The sequence below is a fragment of the Strix uralensis genome, chromosome 4, assembly GCF_047716275.1.
Source record: "Strix uralensis isolate ZFMK-TIS-50842 chromosome 4, bStrUra1, whole genome shotgun sequence".
Taxonomy (NCBI): Eukaryota; Metazoa; Chordata; class Aves; order Strigiformes; family Strigidae; genus Strix; species Strix uralensis.
This window is the reverse complement of record NC_133975.1, coordinates 91,661,876-91,689,566: the sequence shown is the minus strand read 5'-3', so window position 1 is coordinate 91,689,566 and position 27,691 is coordinate 91,661,876. Positions and strand designations below refer to the sequence as shown.

At 45.4% G+C, this 27,691-nt stretch overlaps 1 protein-coding gene across 4 annotated transcripts in view; it reads right to left on the bottom strand.

Moving 5' to 3' along the window:
* MAPKBP1 (mitogen-activated protein kinase binding protein 1) overlaps positions 1-27,691 on the bottom strand; it is a 103,957-nt gene that overhangs the window by 42,417 nt on the left and 33,849 nt on the right. For all 4 annotated transcript variants that reach the window (XM_074867842.1, XM_074867844.1, XM_074867845.1 and 1 more), the window contains exons 4-7: positions 7,454-7,516; positions 6,799-6,856; positions 3,595-3,765; positions 643-780 (exon numbers count right to left, since the gene is read on the bottom strand). In XM_074867842.1, the coding sequence (XP_074723943.1) occupies positions 643-780; positions 3,595-3,765; positions 6,799-6,856; positions 7,454-7,516 (430 nt within the window). The remainder of the gene's footprint in view (positions 1-642; positions 781-3,594; positions 3,766-6,798; positions 6,857-7,453; positions 7,517-27,691) is intronic.

The window sequence follows — 27,691 nt, the reverse complement described above, 5'->3', positions numbered from 1 at the left end:
AGCACATCAGTGGAAAACAACACTATTAGTGCCACCAAAACTGCACATTCAAACATATGACCCAGAGACAGCAGATTGATCACTGGAAGAACAACCCTTCCATGGCCAATCTGTGATTTATACCAAATGCCAAAGCACGTCCCAGCATAAAGTAGGACCATCTGTTCATGAGCATGCAGAAAAATTATATGTGGATTCTGTCCCCCAGAGAAGAATAGAACAGCTAAAAGTTTAAACACTTTAGTTGACACTTCAAAATAACACTCACAACCTTCTGAGATGCTCATATCAACATCAAACAGCTCTCCCCACCTCTGTGCTCCAAGGAGTTCAACGATTGCAGCTCTTTTCTACTTTTTTTTCCTCCTTCAGTATATGTGACTACTAAAGAACAAGCATGCAGCTATACAATTCCAGGAGCCATGCCCCTACCTCAGCACAGGCTAAGACAAGCTTTTGGCACCTTTTGGTGCTACCAGCCCACGGGGAGACTGTGACTTGAGAGCCAGGGGTGAAGGGCTATCCCTGAATCCCAGCAAAATCAAAGAGTTCCCACCTCCCACAGCTCACTGGGGCAAAATCCACCCTGCCGTAAGATGGAAATGCCTGTTCACAGCCTGGCCTTGATGCACCTACTCTCACCTTGGAGGTTTTGCTGTCATCCAGGTACCAGAACTTGATGTGCCGATTTCCAGCAGTGACAAAGTAACTGCAGTCCTCCGAGAATGACACAGCTGTCACTTTACTTGAGACTTTGTTGGCTGCCACTACGATGTTTTTCTGGAAACATAATTGTTTAGATAGCTTAATTTCTTTGCTCAGAAGCAAAGGAAACTCATTTCAATTACAGGCACATATCCAGTACAAGCACTGCAGCAGGGAAGTGACGAGGGCCAAACTATTCCCCATTCACTCCTGAATACAGCCTCCCCAACATTAGCTGGGAGCACTGATTTGGCAGATAGTAGAATTCACATCTACATTCAATTCCACTTCCACATTGACTGGGATTGAGAACAAAGTGCCTGCAGAAACGTGCTGTCTGAGCCATGACAAAAATGTTGGTTTCACAATCACCAGGAGCTCAGAGCAAACCCATTTCCCTTTCTAAACAGCAAAAGCATATGTAGGCCAGCACAAGGAGGAGCTCTCCCAGCCTCCAGGCATCAATGAGGGCAAGGCACTCAAGATGGGGAACAGGTATTTTCCACAGGGAAAACAGTACTGGTTCCTCCATAAATTCTCTCTTCTCTTCAAAGACATGATGCTTTATTGAGAGACTCAAAACACAAAAAGACCATGCCTGTATTGGAAGGGATAAAGCAAAATCTGCTACACCTCAAATGTGCACCTCAAAAAATCAAAGAGTTTGGGGAAGGAGAAAGAACACGACAGGGACAGAAAACGGGAACAGACACTGTCCAAGCAGAATGGTCAGATGGCAGGAGCTCCCTGTCCACAATACCAGCACTCAGTTTTCCTCCCCCGTCTTTCCCCATGGGTTGGTAGAAGTGAGAATTTTTTTATTCCCCTCTGCCTGTGGTGGGTTTTCAACCATGCAGCACATGCCCTCAGCACACAAACCACATCACTCCAAGGGCCCCATCGGACTGCGTGCTGATAGAACTGAAGAAACCAGCAACAGAGGAGTCTAGGCTGCTGCACCATCACCATGGACAACACCCCATCCAGACTGGGGGAAAAGCAAGGGGGATAGCCATTAACAGAACTTCTTTCAAGACAGCACACAGAGAAAGAAGCCCTTGCAGACCTCAACATCTGGATCATTTCTGTGGCCTTTCTTAAGGGAAGCAAGAGGACCCTACAGATCCCAACAGGAGTTTTCTTTTCCATCACAATCAAATGACAGAGTAAGTTTCCCAGCCAGGAAAAACAGAGAAATTGAAGCAGCAGCACAGTGGATAGAAGAAGGGTTGTGGCTAAAAGTGCGGGGAAGTGCTTCAGGAGATCTGTTTTCACATCTTGGTCTCTTACTCTTCTTTGACTTTGGTCCGGTAAAGTTTCTCTAGTTCTGAGATCCAGCCCGCAAAATAAAGGCTAGCTGGACCTCCCAATAGTCACAGACTGGAGCATATGATTAAAGTGCATGTTCTTCAGCACAGAAGAGCAAGATAGTCCTGACCTCACAAGCTCTCATGCACGGAATTATAAACAGGATCACAGTGAACAGGAAAACCTGCATAAGCAAGGGAAAACAAAGCTACCTGTACTGTCCCACACACGCCATGCATTATGACCATCTCCAAGTCACTACTATTATCTGTAGAACTAGAAAGAACCAAAAGGCTGAGCACTCAATTTTCAACACTGACATCCACACTTCTGTTTTATCACTACACAGTTCAGCTATACCAAAAAATAGCAAGGTCAAACTTCAGCTCATGCAGGAGAGAACTAACAGTGAGATTTTAAATTACAGCACAGGAAATGTGATGAAAAGAGTAACATACTAAATGAGCACAGACTTATAAGCTGCAAGAGAAACGAAGGCTCCAGGGAGACCTTACAGCAGCCTTCCAGTATTTAAAGGGGGCTACAGGAAAGCTGGGGAGGGACTCTTGATCAGGGAGTGTAGGAATAGGATGAGGGGTAACAGTTTTAAACTGAAAGAGGGTAGATTTAGATTAGATATAAGGAAGAAATTCTTCCCTGTGAGGGTGGTGAGACACTGGCACAGGTTGCCCAGAGAAGCTGTGGCTGCCCCCTCCCTGGCAGTGTTCAAGGCCAGGTTGGACGGAGCTTTGAACAACCTGGGCTAGTGGAAGGTGTCCCTGCCCATGGCAGGGGATTGGAACTAGATGGTCTTTAAGGTCCCTTCCAACACAAACCATGCCGTGATCATGTGAGATTTAAAAAATGCATTGAAGTTCCTTTAATTGCATCTCTTTTAGAGAGGGTTACAGCACCTGAAAAGGTAGCAGAGGCTGCATAAGTGAGCATTTATTAATACAGAAGACTTCAAGCCTACTGGCAATAAATGTTTCTTTTCTTATATACAAACAACACACACCTAAATGTTTTCTAGATGATAAGACACGGGCTTTGTTTCCACAGAGTGCTGCCCCAACAAAGAGGCAGGCAGAGTGACCTACATCAGCTTTCATCCACTGTGATTTCTCTATGTTACCTTTCTCAAACAAGGATGGGATTCAGAGTAGCACAAACCCTGACACAACAAAACAAAAACAAACCAAGAGCATCCACCACACCACAAAAGAAATCTCTGGTTGATGAGGGCTTCCTTCCTCAATCTCATAAATTAGTTTTTAATAAGCCTCTAAAAAAGCACAAGGCTTTGACAAGAAGTCCAGGCTTTTCTGGCTGGACAGCAAGATGTCACACGTCTCCAAGTATAAACAATATTCTTTCACTGAAGTGACTTAGACCTTCCCTAAGGGACCATAGCATGCTCTCATGTCCAAACTTGTCTGTGTCTGAGAATGTCCAAAACCAAACAACAATGGAATTTAAAAAAAAGCAGAACACAAGATGGAACTGAAATAGTTTATAGTCAGACCGCACTCTTTAATTTAGCAGTACCTCGTGGTCCACCCAACCTCCTGGAGAACTTACCTTCCACGACCACACATTGACAATCATGTCATGCTGGTACCCCACTGAAACAATGTACTTGGAGCTGGGGGAGAAGGCCACACAGGCCACGCCATACTTGTGCTCCTGGAGCTCAGCCACCTGAGTTCGCTCGGCCACATCCCATACCCGAACTGCTGGCATGTGTCCGCTCTGGAGGGGACAAGAACAGACAAAGAACAGGAAGCGTAACCCCCGAGGTCAGTTCTGACAGATTCGAGCACATAAATGTGTGGGGGCTTGGAAAAAGATATCTAAATGGTGCATTCACAATAGAGTTAGAGGTTCCTTCGATTCTTTAAAGCCCGGGTTGAGACTGACAACCTAAGAGTATATGATTTTCAATGGGTGTCTGAAAGAATTAATACAACCTCCCCTGCTTTAATAATTTTCTTACACTACTCACAGAACAGCCAGAGACTAAAACAATACTTTTGATGCCCATCCCTAATCTTTGCAATGGGAACTCAGCCATCTCACGAAAAAGATTATAATAAATTGTATCTTTGGACTCAGTGAATGAAGAGACCCTCACATCCCCTGCTCCTAACACAACATAGACATGCAGGATCTCAAGTCAGGTCATGCCATACAAAAACATGGCATAACTCTTGTGATAACTATCACACACCATTTGAGGGAGGCCTCTGGGAGATTAGCATCATCATTTCTGTTACAAAGGTAACACACAAATGCATTCTGCCTGAATGAGTATGGGCAGGGTAGTGTCAGAGAAAAAGAAATTGAGAGAACAGAGCCTCTGGTTTTATGCTTGTTCTCCAGAGAAACAGAAGGTCATAGATTTCAGAAATGTCAGTTCAGCACCTTCTGCCACACAATTCTATTCTTTTATTTAACTGTTTGTTATTAAACCAAAATAAAACCAGGCATACAAGATGAGCTGAGATGCTGGCCAAAAATGTGCCTGATGGGCAAATCCTACTCAGAAGCCTGCTCATGATTTCTCACTGGTCTGTCAAAACAGTAGCTTGCAAGATAACATATCCATGGCAACATGGCAAAATGGTACTTTTTCTGATCAGTTTTAAGTAAGTCATTTGATTGTGTGGGAGAGGCAAGTCTGATCACAAGGAGAAGTCAAAGCATTAAAAACTCAGAATTGCGCATGTTTTAACTGTCTTGTTCGAAAGCTTTGCCAAGCTTGTGGCCTGGAAAAACACTGTGGTCAGATTTTGCTGCAGTTGGTACAGTTCTTCCTCCTGCAAGGCAGAGCTCAGGTCTCAAGGTGGCTGGTAAGATGTTACAATGACCTGAATCAGCTGTTCTTCAAAGCAATTGCTGTACTTAAACACATACACAAATACATGTGTATATACATACATATATATATTTCCCAGCATCTTAGCATACACCCCAAGACCTTAACAAATTGAATGCATAATTCATCATTTAAAAAATGCTCACCAAAAGTGAGCTCTGTGTGATCCCCATGGATGAGGAATCTATGCCTCCAAGGATGAGGAATCTATGCCTCCATGGGGAGGAGAAAAAAAAAAATTACAAAGAAAGAAAAAAATCTTCTGGATTTGAAATATATATATAAGAAATTTAATATGTATGGCAGCCAAGGACTAACCTCCATGTTCTTCTTCCTGAAAAGCCAGCCATGCAGAAAACAAAGGTGTTACTAGGCAGAATTAGCATGAGGCTGCTAAAAGTGAGCTTGACAAAGTGGACTCAGAAAGCACTCCCCTATGGGACAGAGGTTGAACTAAGTCGAGACTGCTGACACCGGCAGGGGACACTGCTACACTAAGTAATAACTCAAATTTCAGACACGTGGGAGGATACCGAAAAGAGAAATGGTTTTACAACAGGGCAAGAGGAGACATGTTTTGCAACAAGGCAAAAAAAAAGGATCTGAACTTGCCATTTAGCCCAATGAAGTTTCAAACTGAAAAGTTTGAGTTGTTAGTAAAAAAAATACTCATTTAATTTTTCACCAATTTTCCTACCCCACATGAAAAGAATAGAGCACCAGAGATTTAAAAAAAAAAAAAAAAAAAAAAGGAAAAGGAAGGCCCCAGAATCATCAGAACTGAACAGGGAGAAAAAAATATATATAATTTTAATATAAAGAAATTTTATTACATTAAGACTTCTAGAGTGTAAGGAGGCATTAAAATAAATTACAGCTATAAAGCCTCATGCTTTCACTAAAAAGCTAATAACATCAACCACCTGATGCTCTGATTGAAAATTTGTTCTTACTTTTTCTGTGTCAAGGCAGCCTCCATCCCAAACCACCGCTGTTTCTATCCTTGGCCTGATCTATGCAGGATCCAGGCCCAGCTTGGGAGCCACCCAGCAACATGACAGCTGCCATCATGGTGGCTGCAGCAGGGACCTCTGGAGCGAACAGCCTCCGCCTTGACAGCTCTGACACAGGGCTGCGACATACTTCTCTGTGGCTGAGGCTCAGGAGGGGACTTGTTTCACACATGCTCCCTGCCCACGTCTTACAGAGGCACAGAGACTAGTTGTAAATTAACATTAATCACAGACAAGAGCAAACTGCACCCAACCATACGGGGGACAGTCAGCATTTCTGTGGATTTCTAACATCCAGCAATTCCAGCCTCATGACACAGCCCATGTCTTGAACTTCTAATGCAGAACAGACACACAGTGCACTCATCCTTATTCTCCCCCTTGGGCATGTTTGGAAAGAGGAAGCAATTGTCACCCCCAGCCAAACTTACAATGCCAAACCACAGGCACCAGCATCTTCTGTCACTATTCCTAAAGCTCCATTCAATGTGCACTTTTCACTTTTTCCACAACACTGTTACTGGCTTCAGTTACTTCCTGAAATCCTAAAGGGACAATGCTAAACTCAGACTACGATTAAGGACCATCCAAGTACTCTTCACTGATGCTAGAGTAGAGCCATGCTGTGTGTCCTTCCACTTATTTTCACTCTACCTTCAGCCCACAGATGCCACCCCAGAAGATCCATTCCCCAAGCTGATGAGACCACACACTGAAAAACAGCCAGCAGGAGCACCCAGAGCCACTCATAACCCTGGTAGGTCTGCCCACAGATGCAACACTGAAATAGATTTGTCTGTGTCAATGCAGCTCACTGGCTTGTTTCTTCTAACACCCCCTGCCCTGCTTCGAAAGACAATGGATAAGGTGTGCCCTCTCTCCTCTCAGACTTACCTCTCCTGTAACCAAATATTTTCCATCTGGAGAGAAAGCAAGTGCTGTAATTGTTTTCCTAAAACAGAGAAAATGACACTGAGAAACATTTCCAACATGTGATTTCATTTCAATACGTCATGACTGGGGAGTAGGTTGGGACAAACTGGAAAGGGGCTAAAATCACGCATAATAGCCTGACACAATGGTTTTGCTTTACCAGAGATCTAACACTTGCCATGGGAACTCCCTGCTGCCCAAGTCTCAAAGCAGCATGCCTACAGCACTGGAAAAGCTCCAAAAGTCAAGATTCATCCTTGTGCCTTTAAATCCAGATGCAGGACCATGTCCCAGTCCTGGCTTCAATAATGAGGTCATAGTTTTAGGGGGAGAAAAAAAAAGTCGGATACCATGGAGTTCTAGTAAGATCTCCTCCATGTCATGCCTATTAGCAGTTCCTCATGGGACCACAATGTTTATGAGGTGGTACCGCCTCAGCAGTAACACCTCACATCAGAAGGAGCTGGAGTCAAACCGGCAGGCAGGCTCTCCCCAAGGCAGCTCTAGCTGAGAGGATTTAGCCTGGAGCAACAGCAGCTCCCGCACTTCACTCAAGCCAGAAAAACCTTGAATTCACCTCCCACAAATCGCAAGTCCATCTTAAAGCTTCACTCACCTGGAACTATTTAGAATATGGTGTTGCTTGTTTTTTCTAGGGTTGAACAGCACAACAACACACCTAGATGGAGGAAACAGAAGAACAAAGAGTTGACATGACCATGAGTATAAAGAAAACCAAAGAGCTATCCGTGCGGGCAGAGCAGCAGCAAAAGCAGCCCCAAAAAGCTGTTTCATCCCCTAATTTTACAGACTGAGCTGGGATTAACCAGAAATCACAAAGAAAAAGAGCAGCTCAGAGGGGAATCACAAGTCTCTCCCATGTTGAGGAGTACCATGTGCTAGTACCATAAATAATTACCTTTCTAGCATCTGGGAGCCGTGGGTCTCTGATTGCTCAAGCTGGACAGAAAGGTTAACCATTAAAGTTTATGCAATGGCCCTCACGAATTATGCTCCCTGCCATAAAAGTGACCCTATGTACTGGGCACCAAACCAGCACGTTTAGAACAGAGTAAGGAGGTCAAGAAGAAGGAAAGAGGGCATCTTTCAGAAAAGCTCTTGGAGGGGGAAGAAGGGAAGGTAGAGGAGCTGAATTTCTGTGCCTGACCATAACACTAGACAGGACAGAAACTGTTGAGCATAGCACAAGGAGTGGCTGGCCAGTTGATAAGTTGGACATATGATGCCAAAAACGACTGACCCAAGGGACGTATGTGAATAAACAACTTGCTCAGGGGCCTTGCAGAACTCTCTCAAGTGAGGTGAAATGCAAAAGCAAGCAGTAGTAAACTCCTGATAAGCAATATAATCACCTCCATTGGGAGTAAAACAGTCACTGACTGGGAGGGGAGGGAAGGAGAAGAGGTTCCACTTCCCCACTAATCTTGCCCATAGCACACTGCCTTGGTGCCTCAAGCCCACCACAACCAGCCTGGGGCAGTCCTGGGTACTGGAGCCTTCCCCACTCTCCACAAATACCCTACATAGAATTTTTAAATCCTCATGTAACAGCATTTGTCTCGTAGCAGAGAGCAGTAGCGACCAGTAACAGAAAACCCATGACCCTTACTGCCCCCTCCCAAAAGCACAGCTGTTAAGTGAATAAAAGGAGGTAGAACACCAATTGCTCTGATGACCTTATGCCCTATCTCACACTTCACCTCTAAAATAGGAATTGTGGTTTTCGCCTGTCCCTCTGCTAGTACCCACTGTCAGAGGTTAGCAAGTCCCAGCTCCTTCTCTGCTGCGGTGCCAGGGGAGCACTGCAGGATGCCCCTGCTCCACTACCAACAGCCTTCCACGCTGGGGACTGCACTCATGTCACCATCGCGCTGGGGCTTGCTTGCAACACGTGCCAGGCTACAGGTGCCAGCCAGGGGGAGAAACACGCAGGACAAAGAAGTAGAGGATTTGGCCTGAAGCAGCCAAGCAGAAAGGCAAAAGCTGAGGCATCGCAGAAACTATTGCAGCACCAAACCTACAGACCTCACTAACGTTTCAAACAGGTGGTGCACACTCATGCACAGAACTAAGCACACCTTGGCACTGTGCTGCCCAGAACAAGAGTCATGTCCTTCCAGGCCCCCCTCTGTGTCCCCTGCAGCAGGCAGAGCTAGCAGTGCTGCAGGCATGGCTCAGGGTTGACAGAGATGTCTCTGGCATCTCCTCACCTAGCCCAGGCAGCTGACCTTTCCCTCGGTCTGACCAGGCTACTCTGCCAGAAGCAGTGTAAATTTTGAAATGGAAAAGAGAGCAGGAAGGAGGACTGACACACCAAGACCTTGAGCTCAGAGTCCTTGGCTGAAGCTGTCACACTCCATGAACATCGCTAGCTCAAAGTGGACACCGTGAGAGGGTACAAAAGCTTTAACCTCCAAAGCATCAACCTTTCACAAGATATGACACACCCCCCAACCCTTTAGACTGCTCTACTCCTCTCTACCCATGCCATTCCACCTACTCTTCTCCACCCATGGCCCACCCTGAATGCCAAGGCAATAAAGGTGCCAAACTTTCTTGATAGATAAGGGAGACAGCCGTGGTTGGAGAGGTAATTTTGTGGAGGAGCAGGGAAATAAGCAGTTTGTTCAGACCAGGATTGATCTTCTGCACTTTTTACCCTGGGGAACCAATCCGGAGAGTTTCAAGTCAAAGCTATGCTATATATTTCTGAGGGATTAGTGTAAAGAAGCAGGTGGTTTGTGATCCATTAACAAGTCAGGGGAGGTTAAGCCTCGCAAATCACGAGATATGAAATAGGAAGTTAGCAGATGTGAAAATCTATCTAATCCCAAGCCTCCGGCTAATCAGAAAAGCAAGGCAAAACCCCATTATGTGGAGTTGGATAGGGTTAATGGACCAAAATCCTGCTGAGTTATGACAGGGATGAATTGTGCTCAAAATAAGCTTCAAAAAAACAGAAAGAAAAAAGGAAAGACGCGAAATCCTGGCAAAGACTTTCCTATACAGCTCTTAGATTTAAGTTTTTGTTTTATTGTGAGGAACTGCAGAAAAACAGGACTTCAGAGAAGTTAACACACTCTAAAAAACACAGGAAAGATGCTAAATACAAACCACAGTCTTCAAACCAGGCAAGCAAACAAACCACTTCCTAGAATAGTATAGTGAACCATGAAGGTCCGGGGCTTTGCCATTATTAACTTACACAACAGCGCCTTTGGTCACTTACAATCATGAATTTTAGCTCAGTTGTACTCCGCAGCGGGCTGTCTGCCAGCAGGCTTCCTCCCCCTTTCCCAGCCCTTGGCCAAGTCCGGAGCCCACAGTGAAGGTAAGAGCCACCCAGCTCACACACCAAGGCAAATCAGCAAACCATTCCAAGAGCCACATGGCTTCTAGTGCCAGAGCAGCTGGCACAAACACATATATTTTCACTTTGTCTTAAGACAACACTATGCTCTATTCACTGAGTTTGACCCGTAATTAATAAACTCTATCTGGAGGGGGCAGAAAATAAATCACAGTAACTCCATACTGGTCAGCAAGCATTGATTTATGCCATGAAAAGGTAATTTTAACTCACAGACTCAGTGAAACAAGATTGTATGTCATTAGGTTGAGTTGTAAGCTAGTAACTAACATAACTTGCTAATTGGTTATGACCTTCTATGCCAGTAAAGTAATTTAGCCAGGATAAACTAGTCTTCTAAACTTGCTTTCTTAAACTAGCTGCTATCCAATAAAAGCTACCCCACTGCTATGCTGTCTCATGCAGATTTTCCACCATTACTCTCCTGTCTGACATGCACATGGGCAATGAAGACTCCACCCAACCCAAAGACACCTTATTCAGCAAGATGGCAGGCCACAAACTGCCAGTCTTACAGAGGGACACAGATACTGTGCTGGGAGGCAGGAGCACCCAACTTTGTCAACTGGCTCCCTCTCAAAATGCTTGGAAGGGTTTCTAGTCCACTCCATCCTAGAGAGAACATCTCCTCAACAAGCAGAAATTAACCATTTCTAGCACTTTAATCTCTTCTGAGTGCTCAGGGCAGCCTCAATTGCCTGCTCAGACACTCACAGCTCAGCTCAGTGTGGCCCCAGAGCAGCTCCTCCACCCCACGCAGCCAGCAAGTCATTCTCCAGCAGAACCTGCAGCCACTCCCCAAACAAGGTAGCTCAGAGCCCATCAGTACTCTGGGTGAGCTCCATTTCAGCAAATGAAATTGGTCTAACAAAATAAAGGGAATGGAGACACTGAATGGTCAGATTGCTGACCCACCTACTCCATGCTGTCTCCAAGTCCAGCAAGGCTACCAAGCCCTCAGGAGACTCAAAGTATCTACTCCTTTCCATTCATGCTTGCTTTAATCTTACAGCAGTTAGAATAATAAAAATAATTACCATGGAAAATTAATTGCATACAAGAGCCTACACCCATTTATCCATCCTCCACCTCTGTCTGCTCCTTTTATAAGACCACATTCAGTATTTTACAGCCAGAGGGATGGAAATGACACAAGGGAAGAGAGCACTGATCTTTTTCTTCCTAGCTTCCAATTGTGGATGTAGAACAAGCAAAGTACTTCAAACCTGCACTTCTATAATGGTCACATCACCTCTTCCACCTGCTCCACCCCTTTCCCAAACTGAAGATTTCAAAACAAATTCAAGTTCTCAAGACACCTTTGTCTGAAGAGACCTTTTTAAATGCTAGTGCCAACATGCAAACTAAAACTAGCTCCACAAGCACCTCACATGGGACCTGCAGAGAGAAAACCTGACCCTGACTCACACTAGCCGTTTAGAAGGTCAACACTGATAGCACCCTTGTTTCAGTACAAACCCTACCTCCTCTGCAGTTGCAGGCAGGGCTTGATGACCACAGCACCTTTTTAATCCACAAGTATATTCTGATTTCCAAGACATTTATAGAAACTATTCACTGCTGTATGGCTTACTGCTGTACAAACCATCTACCAGCCAACTGAGATCAAGTGTCCTGTTTGTTTGCATGCTGGTTCCTGCAGAGGCTGTTGGCAATGACATACATATTTAAAGGTATTATTTCTAGGTCTATGATGCCACTCCACAACCTTTAAGTACACCTTCCTGATGCAAGCAGGTTTTAAAAACAACTTGGCTGTGGAATCTCTCCCAGTTCTCTTACTTGTGGGACATTCAGAGAACGTCAGACACAAGGGAAGGACAGAATCAGCTCTCACAGTGATGTCAAAGGTTTTTGCAGACAACCTGATCTCTCTCCACCAGGGAGCCTGTTTGGGTCAGCCAACAAGAAAGTAGTGAAAGGTTCCTTGCAGAGCTTTCCAAACCTCCATGAAGGCACAGCCCTATCTTACACATGCACAACTGTGCACCATATATGCAGATGAAAAGCTGGTGTTGTTTCAAAGGGAGGGAGGAGTGGGGGGATAAGGGAGTGTCACAAGCAGTTTCCATTGGCTGCAGCAAAAGGAAAAAAAACAAAATATAAAAAAGAAGCAATTTCCCTAAGCTAAATATAGGAGGAGGAATGGAGAGAAATCAGACGTCAGTATCACATTTACACAAAGTATCTGACTCACTAAGTCAGCAGCAGTGGATCATCAGGCAGCTCCCCCCACCTTTACTTCTGCCTTTTCTCCTACTGGCTCCACTCCTGCTCTTCTCAAAATCCTAGTTCCTGGGCATTTTACTCTCTTAGTGTCCTCTTGTTTCCCCACACATACATCTAGTCTCAGCTGCCTTCCCCCAGCTGCCTCCTTCCTCACCCTTCTTCAGTATGCTAATAAAAAAGAGATTTCTGTAGAAGTCAGTTTTCCTCTTTCCTTGCCCTGCAGGCCACACTCCCCTCCAAGGGGCTTGGGAAAATTAAAAACCCGTGATAGCATTCCTTTCCAAGTTATCCATCAACTCAATGTTGCCCTATCTTGTGGGACACATGACTGGAGGCAGAGTTCATGGGTCAAGTCCTCCTCGGGTCAAGTCCTCCTCTCCAAAATGCGTGCAGCCTATGCTATAAAGAGGATGCTGTATGGAGGAAAGAAAACTCCATTAAGACATCAAAACAAACGTTGGCTTTCTTTTTTTCCCACAATATATTCTTTCATGCTGCTGCAAGAATAAATGAAAAGAGCAAACAGTCCCATCCCTTGAAAATTGGTCCATTTCTCAATTTCTGGCTCATACTCTGCTCTCTTACCCCCACCCAAAGCTATTCAAATGAGAGCACAATAGCTTCCTACGCACTAAATGCATGAAAAAGAAAAAAGACATTGATAAGAACAAAATCTTTTTTACACTGCACTGGTTGCCAAGGGAAGCTTGATCAGAGTGAAGCAGTGTCTACAAAAGCTGGTGTTAATTTTCTCTGTGGCAACTCTTCCTGCCAAAAGGCTTCTTTAATTCACAGCCAGTACTGGGAGTGGGTTAACAGTGATGAGGGAGGATGTGCATGCTGACTGTATAACTGAATAGGTATTTTCATGCAAGCTATATTAATTAAATGCATGCTGAGAAGAAAGATGTATCTGTTGAGAGGTTAAGACTTGGGTGTCGCTGCCTGAGCGGAAAAGCCCTTGGAGCTCCCCGCACCACACCATGACCAAGAAGACTGGAACGGTGGGAATCTGAGAGATGCAGCTAAATTCAAACTTCAGAAACCAGCACAGGCTAACGAAAACCTGTGAATACTGAACAAGGAACCCACTGTGAAAAAGAAAGAGCAAGAAGACTGGCCACACCAGGCCAATATCTTGCCTCCAGAAGCCCAGGCCTAGGGAAGAACAGGGCAGATTTTAGAGATACTTGTCCAGACTATTCTCCCAGCTTCCAGAAATCTGACATTCAGAGATATTTTAAGCCAGTGGGCACCCACACACAAGAAGAGGGAGAGCAGCACAGTAAATTGATCCTGTAAGACGGCAGAGCAGAACTGACAAGAAGGATTTGTAGGGATAATCCCCAAAGGGACAACAGCACCCTCTGCTCCCCCCACCATTTCAGCCTGTTGAATTCATATTGTCCATTGCATTGACTGATAGCACAGAGGTGTCCAGGATGAGGGAACACGAGATGAAGGAGCAAAATAGCCTCTCTCTGTCTCTGCCCAGTGTCATTTGCTTTGCATAACCACAGGATAGTGCTCCAATTACTCTCCTCAGCTGAGGCAGGGTAACAACAGTGACAACTCCCTTCCCATTCAACCTTCAGCAGACTGAGACAGAAGAGCAAGCCATGCAAGAGCACAAATACTACATCCCCAAATATGGGAGGCTCAAAATGCCCATCCCCACACACCCAACAAACCCACCAGCGCCTATGTGATCTGATGACATCCAGAAAAACAGGCAACTGCTCTTCCCACCACCTGGTGAGGATGCTGCCATCCTCATGATCTTCTCTGCCAGCGTGGTTTGTGCCTGCCGACACGTAGAGGCTCTGCTGCGGATGAGGGGACAGGGCCCAAGAAGCTCCTATGCAGCTCCTGCCCTTCACACAGGGCCAACAAAAACTCCTGCCGTGCATGGCCGACAGCTTCCCCCGGCAGCTCTCAACAGCCCCGTTACACCTGCCAGACTATACCTTTAAACCAACCAGCCATGTATCCCCACCTCAGGCTGCAGATGGCAAAGAACAGATGCACAGATCTGAAGAGACACCCAAAACACTTTAAAAAGACTTTCAAAAACCCGATGCATAAATGGATTAGAAGATCCAATAAGGAGCACAGATTGTGACTGTACACCAACCAGTCCAGGCCTCTCTTCTTGCACACACATAGGCACCACTGAAGCTTCAGCTTTACCAGGAACACAGAGGAGAAACTCTGCAGGACTGGCTGCAGTCATTTCTAGCATGTCCAGCTGATCTTATTGCAACGTATACTCACCCCCCTGAAACTACCACACATGGAAAACTCCATCTTAGCACGGAAACCTCCAACACTAGGCTATTTCAAGGTCTCTTTTTAAAGGGGCAGAGCAGAAGAGGGAGGAGGAGTCTTAAAACCAGCAACCTTTCTGACACTGGGCAAACATAAGGCAGAGTGATAATTCAGGAAAACAAACTCAGACTCCATGCTTCGCACGGAATGGATGCAGGGACAAAAGACAGCCCAGGTCCTGTCTCCCTCCGGGAAAGTTGTACACAACTCCACAGCAGCCACGCTGGAGCCAGAGACGCAGCGGTAGTGCCCTCAGGAGAGCGATGGCTTTTCGCAGAGCTGCACAATAAGGAGCCACCTTTTCTGGGAGGCAAAGAGCTAAGCCAGACAGAGATTGTGAAAGACTTGGGCAAGAAGAACGTGTGGGGAAAGCAGAGGGGAGAAATGGGCTCAGAAGAAAACCATGGAATTTAAACCAGCTTACCAACTGGGAATCATTACAGTTGCAAGGAAGATGAAAATGATTCCAATTAATTGTTATGGCTCACGGCTGCCTAGTCACCAGTGATTCAGCAGGAACTTCACCTTCAAAACATCCTGGTTCCCTTTGACAGTCCAAAGCCAGGAAAGGAAAAAAAACTCATGGATGAGAAACCAGGGATAAAACCCTGCCCCAGCAGAACTGGGGACAGGCCATCTCCCCTGCCTTGTAGAATATCCCATCTCTCCTCCAGCCTGCAGCAAAGGTAGGTAGAACAGCAAAACCATGCAAAGCAGCAGTTGTGCATACACGCAGTGAGTTGTCTGGCAGCTTGCATGTCTGACAAGCTTCAAAGGACAGAAGGCATTGATGACAAAGGCATGTGTGCACACACATATATATATGTGTGTGTGTAGGTATATATATATGCACACATGCATACATACATACGGCTCATGGATGACTGTAACACACACACACACATACCTCCCTCCCTCCATAACCACCCACTTCCCCAGGGGCAGGGAAGCAATGCCAGCAATACACCTACATGAAACATTAAATCAACTGGGCCGGGAGTAGGAGTTGCAGAGCTGCGTTTTATTTCAGCACTCTTGGCAAACACCCACTGAACACTGCAAATGAGCAGTAGCCCCAGGGGCTAGAGCAATGGGCAACTGATGATAGGAAGGCTGGAGGAATAAAAGGATCACTGAGACAGTTCATGACAAGAAAATGTGCTGATCAGTCAGACAGGAGAGAGTGAGAAGCAGTAGAAAATGGAGCCTTGAACAGAATGTGGCTGGTCCCAGGTGCGACCAAGAGGGATGAAACAAACAGCCAGAACATGGCTGAAAACCTAAAGAGCTACGCACAAGGCAGGGAATGCAACTTTTTCCAGGATGGTTGCTACAGAATCACAGCACACTGTGTTAATTCTTGAGAAAGGACTTGTCTCCATACACTGAGGTCTCCTCCCAAAGTTACAGCTGTCACAGGCACATCAACAAGTAGAAGAGAACAACTCTCCATCCTGACAGACCAGCCAAGACACCTGCTTTGGGGATCTCTTGCTCCCCAGTTGTGCTCCACCCCTCCGCTTGCTCTGAAGAGCCAGTCCCTCTTCGATCAGCATCTGGCTGACAGCCCCAGATTTGCCATTCTCAGCAACAGGCCATAAGCTTCATACTGAGTCTGAAAGGCCTCAGGCTTCCTGGGCTTGCTCACTCTGAACTTTTCTTGACCTGTCTGTAACTGTTTCACTTGGTTGAGCTGCGACAGCAATTTCTCTAACTGACCAGGTGTCTATGGCTAATTTGTTTTACTTCTGTTTATCTTTGTGTAATACAACCATAGTTTTATATAAATAACAGTAACAAGCAGTTATTTTATGTAGACTGAAATATTTACAACTAACATAATGATGTAGTAGAGGGAAATGAAGGCACGGTACGATAGCAGAGGCCTTGAGAAGTGGAGATGAGGGATGCAGTGCAGAGGAGTGCAGACATGGGATGATAAGAAATGAGGCACATGCTTGGCAGCAGAGATGCCACAGCTGTGAAAAACTCACCCATGGTCCATTAAAGAAATACAGACCTGGAGCTGAACAAAACAGGTTTTAGGGGTAACAAAGAAAACAAAGAAATAATATATAACATGCATAAGAGACACCATACATAGTGAATTCAGAAGGATCATGGAGTTGCAGCCAACTAAGAAAGAGAAAGGTGTGAAAGTGTGTTAGGAAACATATACAAAAATGACCCAGGGGGACCCTGGAGTGATGAACATCATCCACATCATATTCCTCCCAGTGAAGGGCTAGAAAGGCTGAAGATTTACAGTGCTACCCTCCAACAACTGACTTTAAGATCCAGAGGAGCAACACAAGGGTGAGCATAACACCAGGAAAAACAAATAGAAACAAAGAAATGTGCTACAGTTTTAGTTGCATTATCACAGTTATTGAGACTTTTTCTATATAGAAGTATTCTAATGCACTGTTATTCTTTTTCTGTAATAATTAGTGGTAGAGTAAAATGATTCTTGAATTAGAGTGTTAGGAATTCAGTTATACTAACAACAAATTCTTGACTTTTTTTGTTTATACACACATACACAGCCTGTATGTATAAGGTGTGCTTCCTCTCTGTCCATAAACAACGCTGAGTGTAACAAAGCCCAAGGGGAGTGCCTCAAAGAAAAGAAAATGCACAGATTTAGGGGAAGAGGAAGCTATGAAAGACAAGCTGAAGAAAAAAAAAGAAAAAATATTTTAAAACCCCAGGCAAATAGCAGTACAGCAGGAAAGGCAAGAAAGAGATAAAGAGAAGCAAAGCACGCAATAACTTTCCTGCAGAATAATCAAATCAGCCATCAAGCGCTGAGGAAATTCAGCTCTCCAGCCCAACAGTATAACAGGAGAAGATGGAAACTCTCTCTGAAGGCACCCTCCTGGGAGCAAGCAGCTCCCTGCAGAGATTCACAGACCCAGCTGGGCTTACACGGAAACATCTGGCTCTACACTTCAGGTCTGCACTGACTTCTCTGCAAGAGCAGTTCCCACCACACCACAAAGCCTCAAAAGCTGAATAAATGTCTTCCTTTAAAATCAAGTCCCAAAGGAAAAACATATCCCACTGTCAAGCAATTGGGCAACACCTCTGTTTCCAGCAGCAAGCGCAGCCAGAGTATACCCTCACTGTGCCTGAGCAGCTCAGGAGCAGGGAGAAAGATCTATACATCAAGCTTATCATCTGGGGCAGACGAACACGACAGCTCACTGCAGATGCCTCAGGGCTTTAATTGTTTCACCATGAGGAAGCAGTGTAGTCAGTATTAAAGTGGCATCAATCAAAGGAGAAAAAAAAAAAAAAAGTAATACAATTTAACTCTCTCCCCATTCTCCTCTAATTAACCGTCAGAAAGAAGCAGACTGAGGCAGGTCTGCCTCGAGCCCTCTCCCCACCACCATCTCCCTGCGGAGGATGGTCACACCGGGGGTAAGGCACTGGGCAGGCCCCGCCAGTGCCCATTGACCCATCATTGATCTCTCCTGCATTCCAGAGCAGACAGCAAAAGCCCCCATTGCGGCAAAGAAACTGGAGCAGTTTTTCCCCTTGAATGCTTCAGTAAGCATCATCCTTGCTGTATCTCTGTAAGAGTGTCAGAGACAAAAAAACCCCAAACTCGCTTCTTCGAAAGCATGGAGGTAAAGAATCACCTGCTCAAATGGCCAGTTGTTTTCAGGTCCTCTAGGTGTGCGCAAAGCTCACAGCTGCCTCAGGCAGCAGGCTGCTAGGGCAAGCAAGGAGGCAATAAAAGCCTCCTGCCAGCCCTGCTTGTTCTGAGCCCCACAAGGTCAGGCTAGTGGATGCTGAAAGAGAGGGCAGGGAGGAGCCTACTTCTCCCCACAGCTGCTGTGGATGCCACAAGCCACGGGAAGCCTGCTGCGGCTCCCAGGCCCAAATGCCCAGAGTTCTTGCTGGCTCCCTGCCCCAGCCCCGCCACTTCTCAGTACAGGAACAGCTCAGATGTTGCTAGATTGGCAAAATTCAATTCTGCCTAAATTATCTTTTTAGAAGCCTTGTGACAGCTCTGGCTTTAATGGAGGATGAACATCTACCTCTGCTTTGCCTGTATCGCAGCATTTTAAATGCAGTAAAATTTTTCATCAGAGTAGCTAATGAACATCAGTTGTCAGGAGATCTGAAAAGACAGCTCTCCTGGAAAGAGAGGCAATCATGATAAAACTCAGTTTTGCTTTCTCATATAGCTATGCCTCTTGACACAGAGAAACACGGCCAAGTTAGAGCCCAGGACTAAGACACATCAGGTCAGCACTGCAAAACTGTAGCAACAACACCAAAGGCCAGGAAGTGGCTGGTATCAGCTCTGCTGGTCCTTGACCGCCAGCTGAAAGAACCAGCTTCAGGTGCACAACAGGTCAGTGCACGTGTGCATGTGTTGCAGGGCACGGCTTCCAGTGCAGGGCACGGCTTCCAGCACTAGCCCAGCGGGGAGGGTCAAGTCCTACATCTCTGGTTCCTGAGCAATAGTCGGGGCACTTCTGGGCATGCTTACAATAAACAAAATACACCCCTTCTTGGCACTTCTTAGCTAGCCTCACATGATGCTCTTTCACTTTAACTTGTTGCCTTTCTGACACGGAGTGAAACCTGAGACCATCTACAGTGCCAGATCTTCCAGGAAGAGGAAAAGGACCGACTCTCTGTTCTTCACACCTGGTGACGGGATACCTCCTTTGGACTGTATGTACTTCTTTTAAGTTAAACTGTGATTTGTGTCAAGGTTGCCAGGAGACACAGCGTCTGTTTTGAGATTCTTAGAAAGGGTGGAGCTCAGCTGAGGCGGCTGGTATCTCATTTTCATCCCAGACTTTGCTATTCAGTCCCCATTCCCCCCCCTCGCTCTTATGCAAGTTCAGGACTTGGCTCACAAGCAAGTCGTGTTGCCGCACCAAGGCACTGGTTGCTAGGAGGTATAACTGCTGGAGAGATACAGAGCAGGTAGAGAAGAGAGCAGGTTGCTACCTGCAGGTACGCAGGCTTTCGGGCACTCCTGCTCTACGCCATCCCCCTCCTTTCTCAGGCAGTGGGCAAACCCCAGGGGGTTGCAGAGCTTCAAGCTGAGAAAAGGCCTACATGTTCCAAAATAGCCAAGGCAGCGTGAGCTTTGCAAACACTCCTCTTCCCTATTTCACTAGCATGCAATAGCTTTCCAAACCTGTCAAAGCTTCCCGCTTCCAGAGCTCTACCAGAGTGTTTAGCTCTGTTATTAAATAAAGCAGACATGCTTATTCTCTCGCTTCAGTTTCTTTGCACATAAACTGCAAGTGACTCTCACCACAGGGCTGCCTTTTTTTTTCTTCCTTTCTTATTTTTTTGTTAAATAGTGACCTCCCTTTAGTTCATATGCTGTTAATGAGATCAAAGCACAAAGTAACAAACTAACCATCTACATGGGATCATTTTTAGCTCGCCTCCTAATTTAAAAATCAATTGGTAAAATTGGCACAGTGAAAGTTTGAGGACAATCAGCATTTCTCTTAATAGGCAGGTTAAAGTCAGATATGACCAATATAATAATTAAAACAGCAACTGTTGTAGCTGTTCTGACAGGCTTGACAACACACTCCCGTTGAAGGAACTGGAATATTTGCCCTGGAATTAGGATGGAAGCAGTAACAAGCATGTACTATATAGTTCTCCTTCATATGGTCTGTCAGGCAACCCAAACAGCAGCAAACTTGCAGGACTCCTCCAAAAAGCCCCACCTTTCCTTGCTCACAGCCTCAGGAATCCAGCACAGGGAAGCTTCAAGGACAGTTAAGTGCTTTTTCTTTGTCACGATAATTTTCACTGCAGCCTTGCAAAGATAAAAGCATTCCCGTTTCCCTGCTCTCACCTTCTTCACCACTAACATTTTTGGCAACAGCAAGAATCCACACTCTAACATAAACTTTCTTGAGGGCTCAGCAAATACTTCTGGCCCCCCAACACATACTGCACAGGCAGTGCCTGGACCTGCCACACCAGTTGTGTGAGGCAGTGCGGGACTGAAGCTACCTAACTAGACTTGCCCTACCCTCACTACTAAATTTTTTTTATGGTTCACTCACACTACCACAGCATCACACATGGGAAGTAACCTCCTCTCCAGGATTTCCATCACTAGATGTGAAAGCACATTTACACTGCCTGCACGCACACTGCAGGCAAGGAGCCTTCCTTGGCCCAGGATAAGGGTCCTGCAATTCATTCTTACACTAAAAACCATCCTCAACTTCATTCTCAGTTAAGCACAAAAGCCGCTTATAGTGAACACAATTGTGTGCCATGCTGTGGTACTGAAGGGTCAGAGGTCAAATGTATATAGTACAGAAGAGGAGAGGGTGGAACAAGAAAAGCTTTTAGCTTTTTCTTTGAAGTAACCAAAGAAATAGCATGTAAAAATGCTCTGATGTTCAAAACAAATGCAAAATGCACCACTGAAGATACACCTATGCAACCTCCATCCAATTTCCTTCTAAAAAGCCATTCTGAGAACATTTCTAACCACCACTACCCCATTCTGCTCTCCTCTCTGTCAAGAACTGGGCTTGCTCAGCGCTGGGAACAGGTACAAAGGAGGACACAGAGGCAGTGGAGTTAGAAGTATCTGGTGTTCTTTGCCTTAATCACATCCCTAATTTTCTGTGCATTTACCTACCACATCATCATCTGAGCTCATGTCCCACATGTGGAACCAACTGTGGGACGTTCAGCAGGAGCAGCACACTGCAGAGGTTCTTAAGAAGCAGCACAGCATGTCTTTTTGGACTCTACCACCTTGAGATCTAGCTAGTGTGTGATGTTGGGAGAAGAATGTCCAAACTAGCACGGGTAAGGATTGCTGTACAAAACAGCACTTTTTAAGTCTTTTTTTTTTTTTTTTTTTTTTTTTGTTAAGTCATCGGTTTAATACCCAGCTCCTATTATATACAGCTCTATGAGGGAGAAAATAGAAAACTGTTACTCTTATTTTTAGAAAAAGGTGCAAGCTGGGAGAAGCAAAGTGATTTTCTCTATCACCCAGTCCCATGGCAGACCAAAAATAGAGAAAAAACATCTCAGTTCTCCATGCCCTACAATACATTGCCTCTTCCCCATTGCTGGCTTTTTTCAGGAAAGTCTTCCTGTCCTTCAGACAGACTCTCACTATCATCCCAAATACAGAACAACATACAGAACACCACATTTCTAGTGAGACCCCACCTGGAGTACTGCATCCAGCTCTGGAGTCCTCATCACTGGAAAGACTTGGACTTGTTGAAGCGGGTCCAGAGGAAGCCACAAAAATGATCAGAGGGACAGAACATCTCTCCTCTGAGGACAGGCTGAGAGAGTTGGGGTTGTTCAGCCTGGAGAAGAGAAGGCTCCAGGGAGACCTTACAGTGGCCTCCCAGTACTTAAAGAGGTCTACAGGAAAGATGGGGACAAACTTTTCAGTAGGCCCTGTTGCAATAAGACAAGGGGTAATGGTTTTAAACTAAAAGAGGATAGATATAGGCTAGATAAAAGGAAGACATTTTTTATAATGAGGGTGGTGAAACACTGGAACAGGCTACCCAGAGAGGTGGTAGATGCTCCATCCCTGGAAACATTCAAGGTCAGGTTGGACAGGGCTCTGAGCAACCTGATCTAGTCGAAGATGTCCCTGCTCATTGCAGGGGGGGTGGAGTAGATGACCTTTAAAGGTCCCTTCCAACCCAAACTATTATACAATTCTCTTGCCCCCAACCCTGTAATCTTGACGGTGGGGAGAGGAAGGAGGAATAGAGTTACCAGCTCATCTCTGAACTGAAGTCAGTTTTCTGCTCAATAAAAAGCAGGACTGCCCACATCCCAGGGAGGTGTTCTCAGGCAATTTGTTCTGGGGAGAGGCACCTGCTCCTGCTCATACACCCCTTCTCTCCACAGAATTCCTGTTGAACAAATTTGTGAAACATTTCCCAGAATGTTTCATTGCAATTGGACCATTCCCTTGAAAAATTCTCAATTCAATCTAAATGTCACAAACCATCTGGCAATCTAAACAGGTCAAGGCTTCCTGTTGTGGCTTTTAGGGGTTTGTTTGGGGTGGTTTTGTTTGGTTGTTTGTTTGCATTGTGGGGTTTTTATTAAACAGTAGCAAACTCTGCTACCAAAGATCACCAGACTTCAACTTCGATTCATTCCTGAGTCTAGAGAGCAGGTACTGCCTGTCAACAGGGTGGGCGCTCCCACTGAAAGGGCTACGAGAATCAGTACAGGTTGCTGCTCCTCACTTGGGGGGTTTCTACAGCGACACTGGCATGCAGCAGCACACTCCTAGGCTGAGCACAGCTGTAGAGCCCAGCCCTTTCCAAGTACCTGACAGAAAGGAGGAAGCACAGAAGCACGGATGAGCACAGGCTCACCCCAGACAGGATGAGGTGTACAAAGGAAGCATTTTGGGAGAAAGGGCTCATATCATGTGGCTTCTGTGGAAAGACGGGATAAACAGGCACATTGGTACCTGGTGGCTTGAGGGAGGATGCCGTATCAGACACATTGCTGCTGCCAGATCCTCAAATAGTAACTGTGAGGACAAAGCATTACATTTCATCTCTATTTGTCCCGAGGCTGTAGCAGCTGGCTACAGAACAGTGACACACCCCCTTGTAACTTGAAGGCTGGATTAGCGTATGGCACTCTGGAGAAGTAACCAGAAGCTCCACGTACAGCAAAACAGCAGCTCTATGTACAGCAAAACAGCAGCTTGTCTCAAAGGGAGCTGGCAAAGCCAAACATCAGCACTGCCCTGACTAGTTTTTCAATACCAAGTGTGACACAAGGTACAAAGTCACACAGCGGCTGAAGTCAAGCATCCCACAAGCTTTCCACTGTCCACCACAAGAGCTTCAGCCTACTCCACTGCTGGTGAAGATGGCATTAACCACCTCCCCAGCCAGCAGCTGAGCTCTCAGAGTCAAGGGCTCGTGCTCCCAACACCACCTCTCCAGCAGTCTGACAGCACCCCGATGCTGCAGTCTTCAGCACATGCAGCACACACAGAAGCACTCTGGGCAGAGACTTGACATAGTCCCCTCTGGTTTAGTACGAAGCTTTTCTGCCCAGCTATTTTGAGGTTTTATCCTATTTTTCTCTCTTTTCTGCTGGGTGGCACATTTGCTGCAGGTCTGTAGCTTTGTTATATCCTCAGTTGTTTGTCACACGTAAAGATTTTAAATTCATTAGACATGACAACAAGAGCCCCCCCCACACACACACACACGCCCTGGGGGCTGGCTGATGGAAACTGCCTGCAAGTCGATTTGACAGGCTTGACTCCATTCTGCTAAGGACTTAAACGAGGGGAGTTTGCCCACAGCTCTAGGTGATTGCTAGTACTTTGTTTGCTTCATCTCCTCTTCTGCCAAACCAAGTGAGATCACAGCTGAAATGGATCAATACACAACCAGTCAACAACTGTACTTTTTAGGTGCAGTTTTATTAGAGAGACATGGATTCAATGTGGAAGAGTCTCCAGCACTCACTAAAAGGGAGACCAAGCAAAAACCAATGTAGAAATTCTTGTCTAGCATGTAGAAACAGCTCAGACGAGTAAGACCGCACCTACTCCATCAGGCAGGGTCTCCTCTGTCTGAAGTGCAATGATGGGGATTCAGGACTGGACCCAGCTGATACCTAGATGGGAAGAGGACAATTGTTCCAGGACTGCATGATTGTTACCTGTGAATCTCACAGGCCAACAGCAAGGGAGCAGGGGAGAGGCCATAGCCCTCTTAAATCCGCCTCTGCAAATTAAAATATCAAAGTTATAATTCTTTGGCCTGAGAATAAAGCACTGTTGCAAAGGGGATCTCCATTCTCTTGTCCCAAGTGCAAAGAGTTTACTCACTTGCCAGAAACTAAGACTGCATTAGCCTTCCTCAGCCCACCCTCCCTGTCTAATCTACATTAATAAAAACAAGGAGTGAAAGAAGTATTTTACACTTCGGGTCTTCATGTCTCAGTGCAGATACGCTCTTTTCTGTCCAGTGGGTATTTAAGACAGGGAGATTTAAGAGTTAAACAAAGTATCCTTGCTTCCGTCTGAGAAATACACTGTTGCTGGGGAAGGAAAGAGAGGGAAGGATTTGGCTACTTTTCATCATCTTTTTGGACACTTTCAGGACACTGAAACCTGGTGTTGTTCCCTCTTGGCACAGAAAAATGTGCTTGGTTTGGTTGTAACAGCCCAGCTCAAACCCAGTTGCAGTCACAGCTCTTCAGTTCAAACTGTGTTTAACAATCTCAGTGAAGGGGATTTTCTTATCTTCATCTCCAGGTTCATCACCACAATTGTGCCAGCTGGAAAAATCTCTCTAGATGGCATGTACAAGCACAGTAGCCTCACAGAAGAAATGCATTAACAACAGTCCAGATTCTTGGGAGATAAGAAGGGGAATGAGGTCTAACCCTTGAAAGGCAACTGTTGCATTTTAAAGAGAACAAAGCAAGCTGCCCCTGGTGTGGCCAAAGATGCTGAAATTTGCTTTGAATCACAGATGAGAAAGTCTCTTCATTTTAGGGTAGGTTTCTACAGTCTTTACAACACTGCAGGATTCTCCTTTAGAAAATAACATACAAAGAAGGCCCAGAAATTCTCCCTCAAAGGTCTGGGTAAAGTAAACTTGAAGGAGCCAGCAGCATCAGAATTGGATTTACCTACTGGCAGCCAGCAGTTTGAGTATTTCAATGTACCCATTCAAGCTGCATTTGGGATATAGCCCAATAGCATTAGCATTTATGCTAGGGAAAAATTAGTGAAGAACTGTACCTGCATAGAGCAGTAGAGCTTTGCACAAAATGCACATGTACCAAAAGGTACGCTGGGTCTATCAAAAAGTTGGTTCCTTCTGTGTACCTACAGCTTTCTAAAGGCAACCACCATTGTGGCGTCCAACCAAAATGATCAATTAGTTCAGAAAAATATGCTCTGAAATAAGGCCAGAATACTTGTCATCTTACAAATTAGGATTTCACTGTCCATGTAGACACCAATTCTAACCTGGGCACAGTGATCGTAAGTCTTAAAAAGATCCCAGTTCAGAACAGCATTTTGCCTCATTCACCAGCAGTCATCTACTAGATCTGCCTCTCACATTTCATTCCTGTACCCCACTGACCAAAACCTTCCACTTTAAAGAGGAAAGAAAGAGCAAGACAACATCATGCCTGGTAAAGTTATGTAATGTTTATCCTAAATGTTATTCTTCCATTGTGGGTTATATGCACCTTAAGGTAAAGGGAGATTGTTCTAAGCTGATAATTTATTATGTTGTGCAGTAATCTATCTATATAATGATGGAAAATGATGATTAAAACTTTCCAAGAGACTCCACATGTGGATGGGCTGGAAACCACTTAGCCTTACAGCCTATCTACCGGAACTAGAAAGAGGTATTTGGGAGCAAGCCAACAACCACTTCTGGAAAAGAAAAATCCTCACTCTTTCAGCTTCCAGCGGGATTTACCACTCAATTATGTCAGACAGCTCCACACGTGCTGAGCAGACTCCTGGCTGGATTAAAACCAATTCACTCATTTCCTGCTGTGCTCATCCCCTTCCTCCCTTCGCTGTGACACAGACCATGGTCACTGCCCTGACAGTGCAAGACCTGACACTTACCTCCCTGGATCAGTGGACAGGGAGTCAGGAGGGGTATGACTCAGAAGGGCTGACAGAGTTAAGAGCTTCAACTCAGTACTGAAATCAGCCAAGGATGAGGGGTGGTACAGTGGGAGACACCGTGAAAGGAGGAGACTGTTGCTCAATTCTGCTGCAGCGCGGGTCAGCACACGAGAGGCTGCTGCACTAACATCCAATGTGCACAGCACAGTAGCAGTAAAATAAAATCTGAGCCAGACAGCTGTGCAGTCTTCTGATTTTGAACACATCATACCACTATTCGTTTCTGAATATTAGTTGACCTGTCTCAAAAAAACCCTCAAGCTGATAAAGCTGAAGCAAGAACAAGCCTAGCTCTTCAACAAGATCTTGCAGCAAAAAGCAGCAGGAGGAAAGACTTAATATATTTATCTTAACTTTAATCATATAGCTCCTTCTTTTATTGTCTCTCCCTTCCTATGTACAAACAAGGGTGATTCATTCTGAAATGGTACAGAACATGGGGGCATCCAAATCATTTGCTCAGCAAACATACTGCACACACACAGAGCTAGCCAGGGGACTGTGTCTGTACTGGCTACGGTAATTTCTGAGAGAAACCCTAAAAAATTCATTACACTAGGTCTCAAAGAGGATTCACTATATTAAATCCATGCCTGCCTTTAGCAGGAGTTGCTGTATGTAAAGAGCTATGCTCAAGAGCTGAAGGGAGGGAGGAATATGCAGGTCGAGACTGATCAACTCATCACACATGCTATGTATCAAATACCAATTTCCCCAGCAAGGAACGCTAATGTGAAAAATCCCTGACTTCTATCAGGCTGTCTGGGAATTGATGAGCAGAGCTAGAAAGAGGCTTAAGCTAGCCAGAACATACCAGAAGGGTGTTTAAAAGACATTGCACACTGAACAGCACGAAGCACTACTTTCCTGCTCCTACAGAAGAAAAAGCACAGGCTGTTCCCTCAAGCAGGCTAGTGCCTCACATGAAGACCAGGTTCACAACCAGCTATAGTGACCAACTGAGAGCCAAGGAAAGAAGAATAAAGAGAAGCAAAATAAACCAGCCAGTCACACCAACCTACAAGGCTTAAAAACAACAGCAAACACAACCCCAAAGCCAAAACCAGATAAGCTGACTCAAGCTATCTGAGCAGCTGGTCTAGAATTTACATGGACAGACATTTCATCCTCCCCCCCACCTTTTTTTTTTTCCCCCTTTTTTAATGCTAGTCATCCTCAGA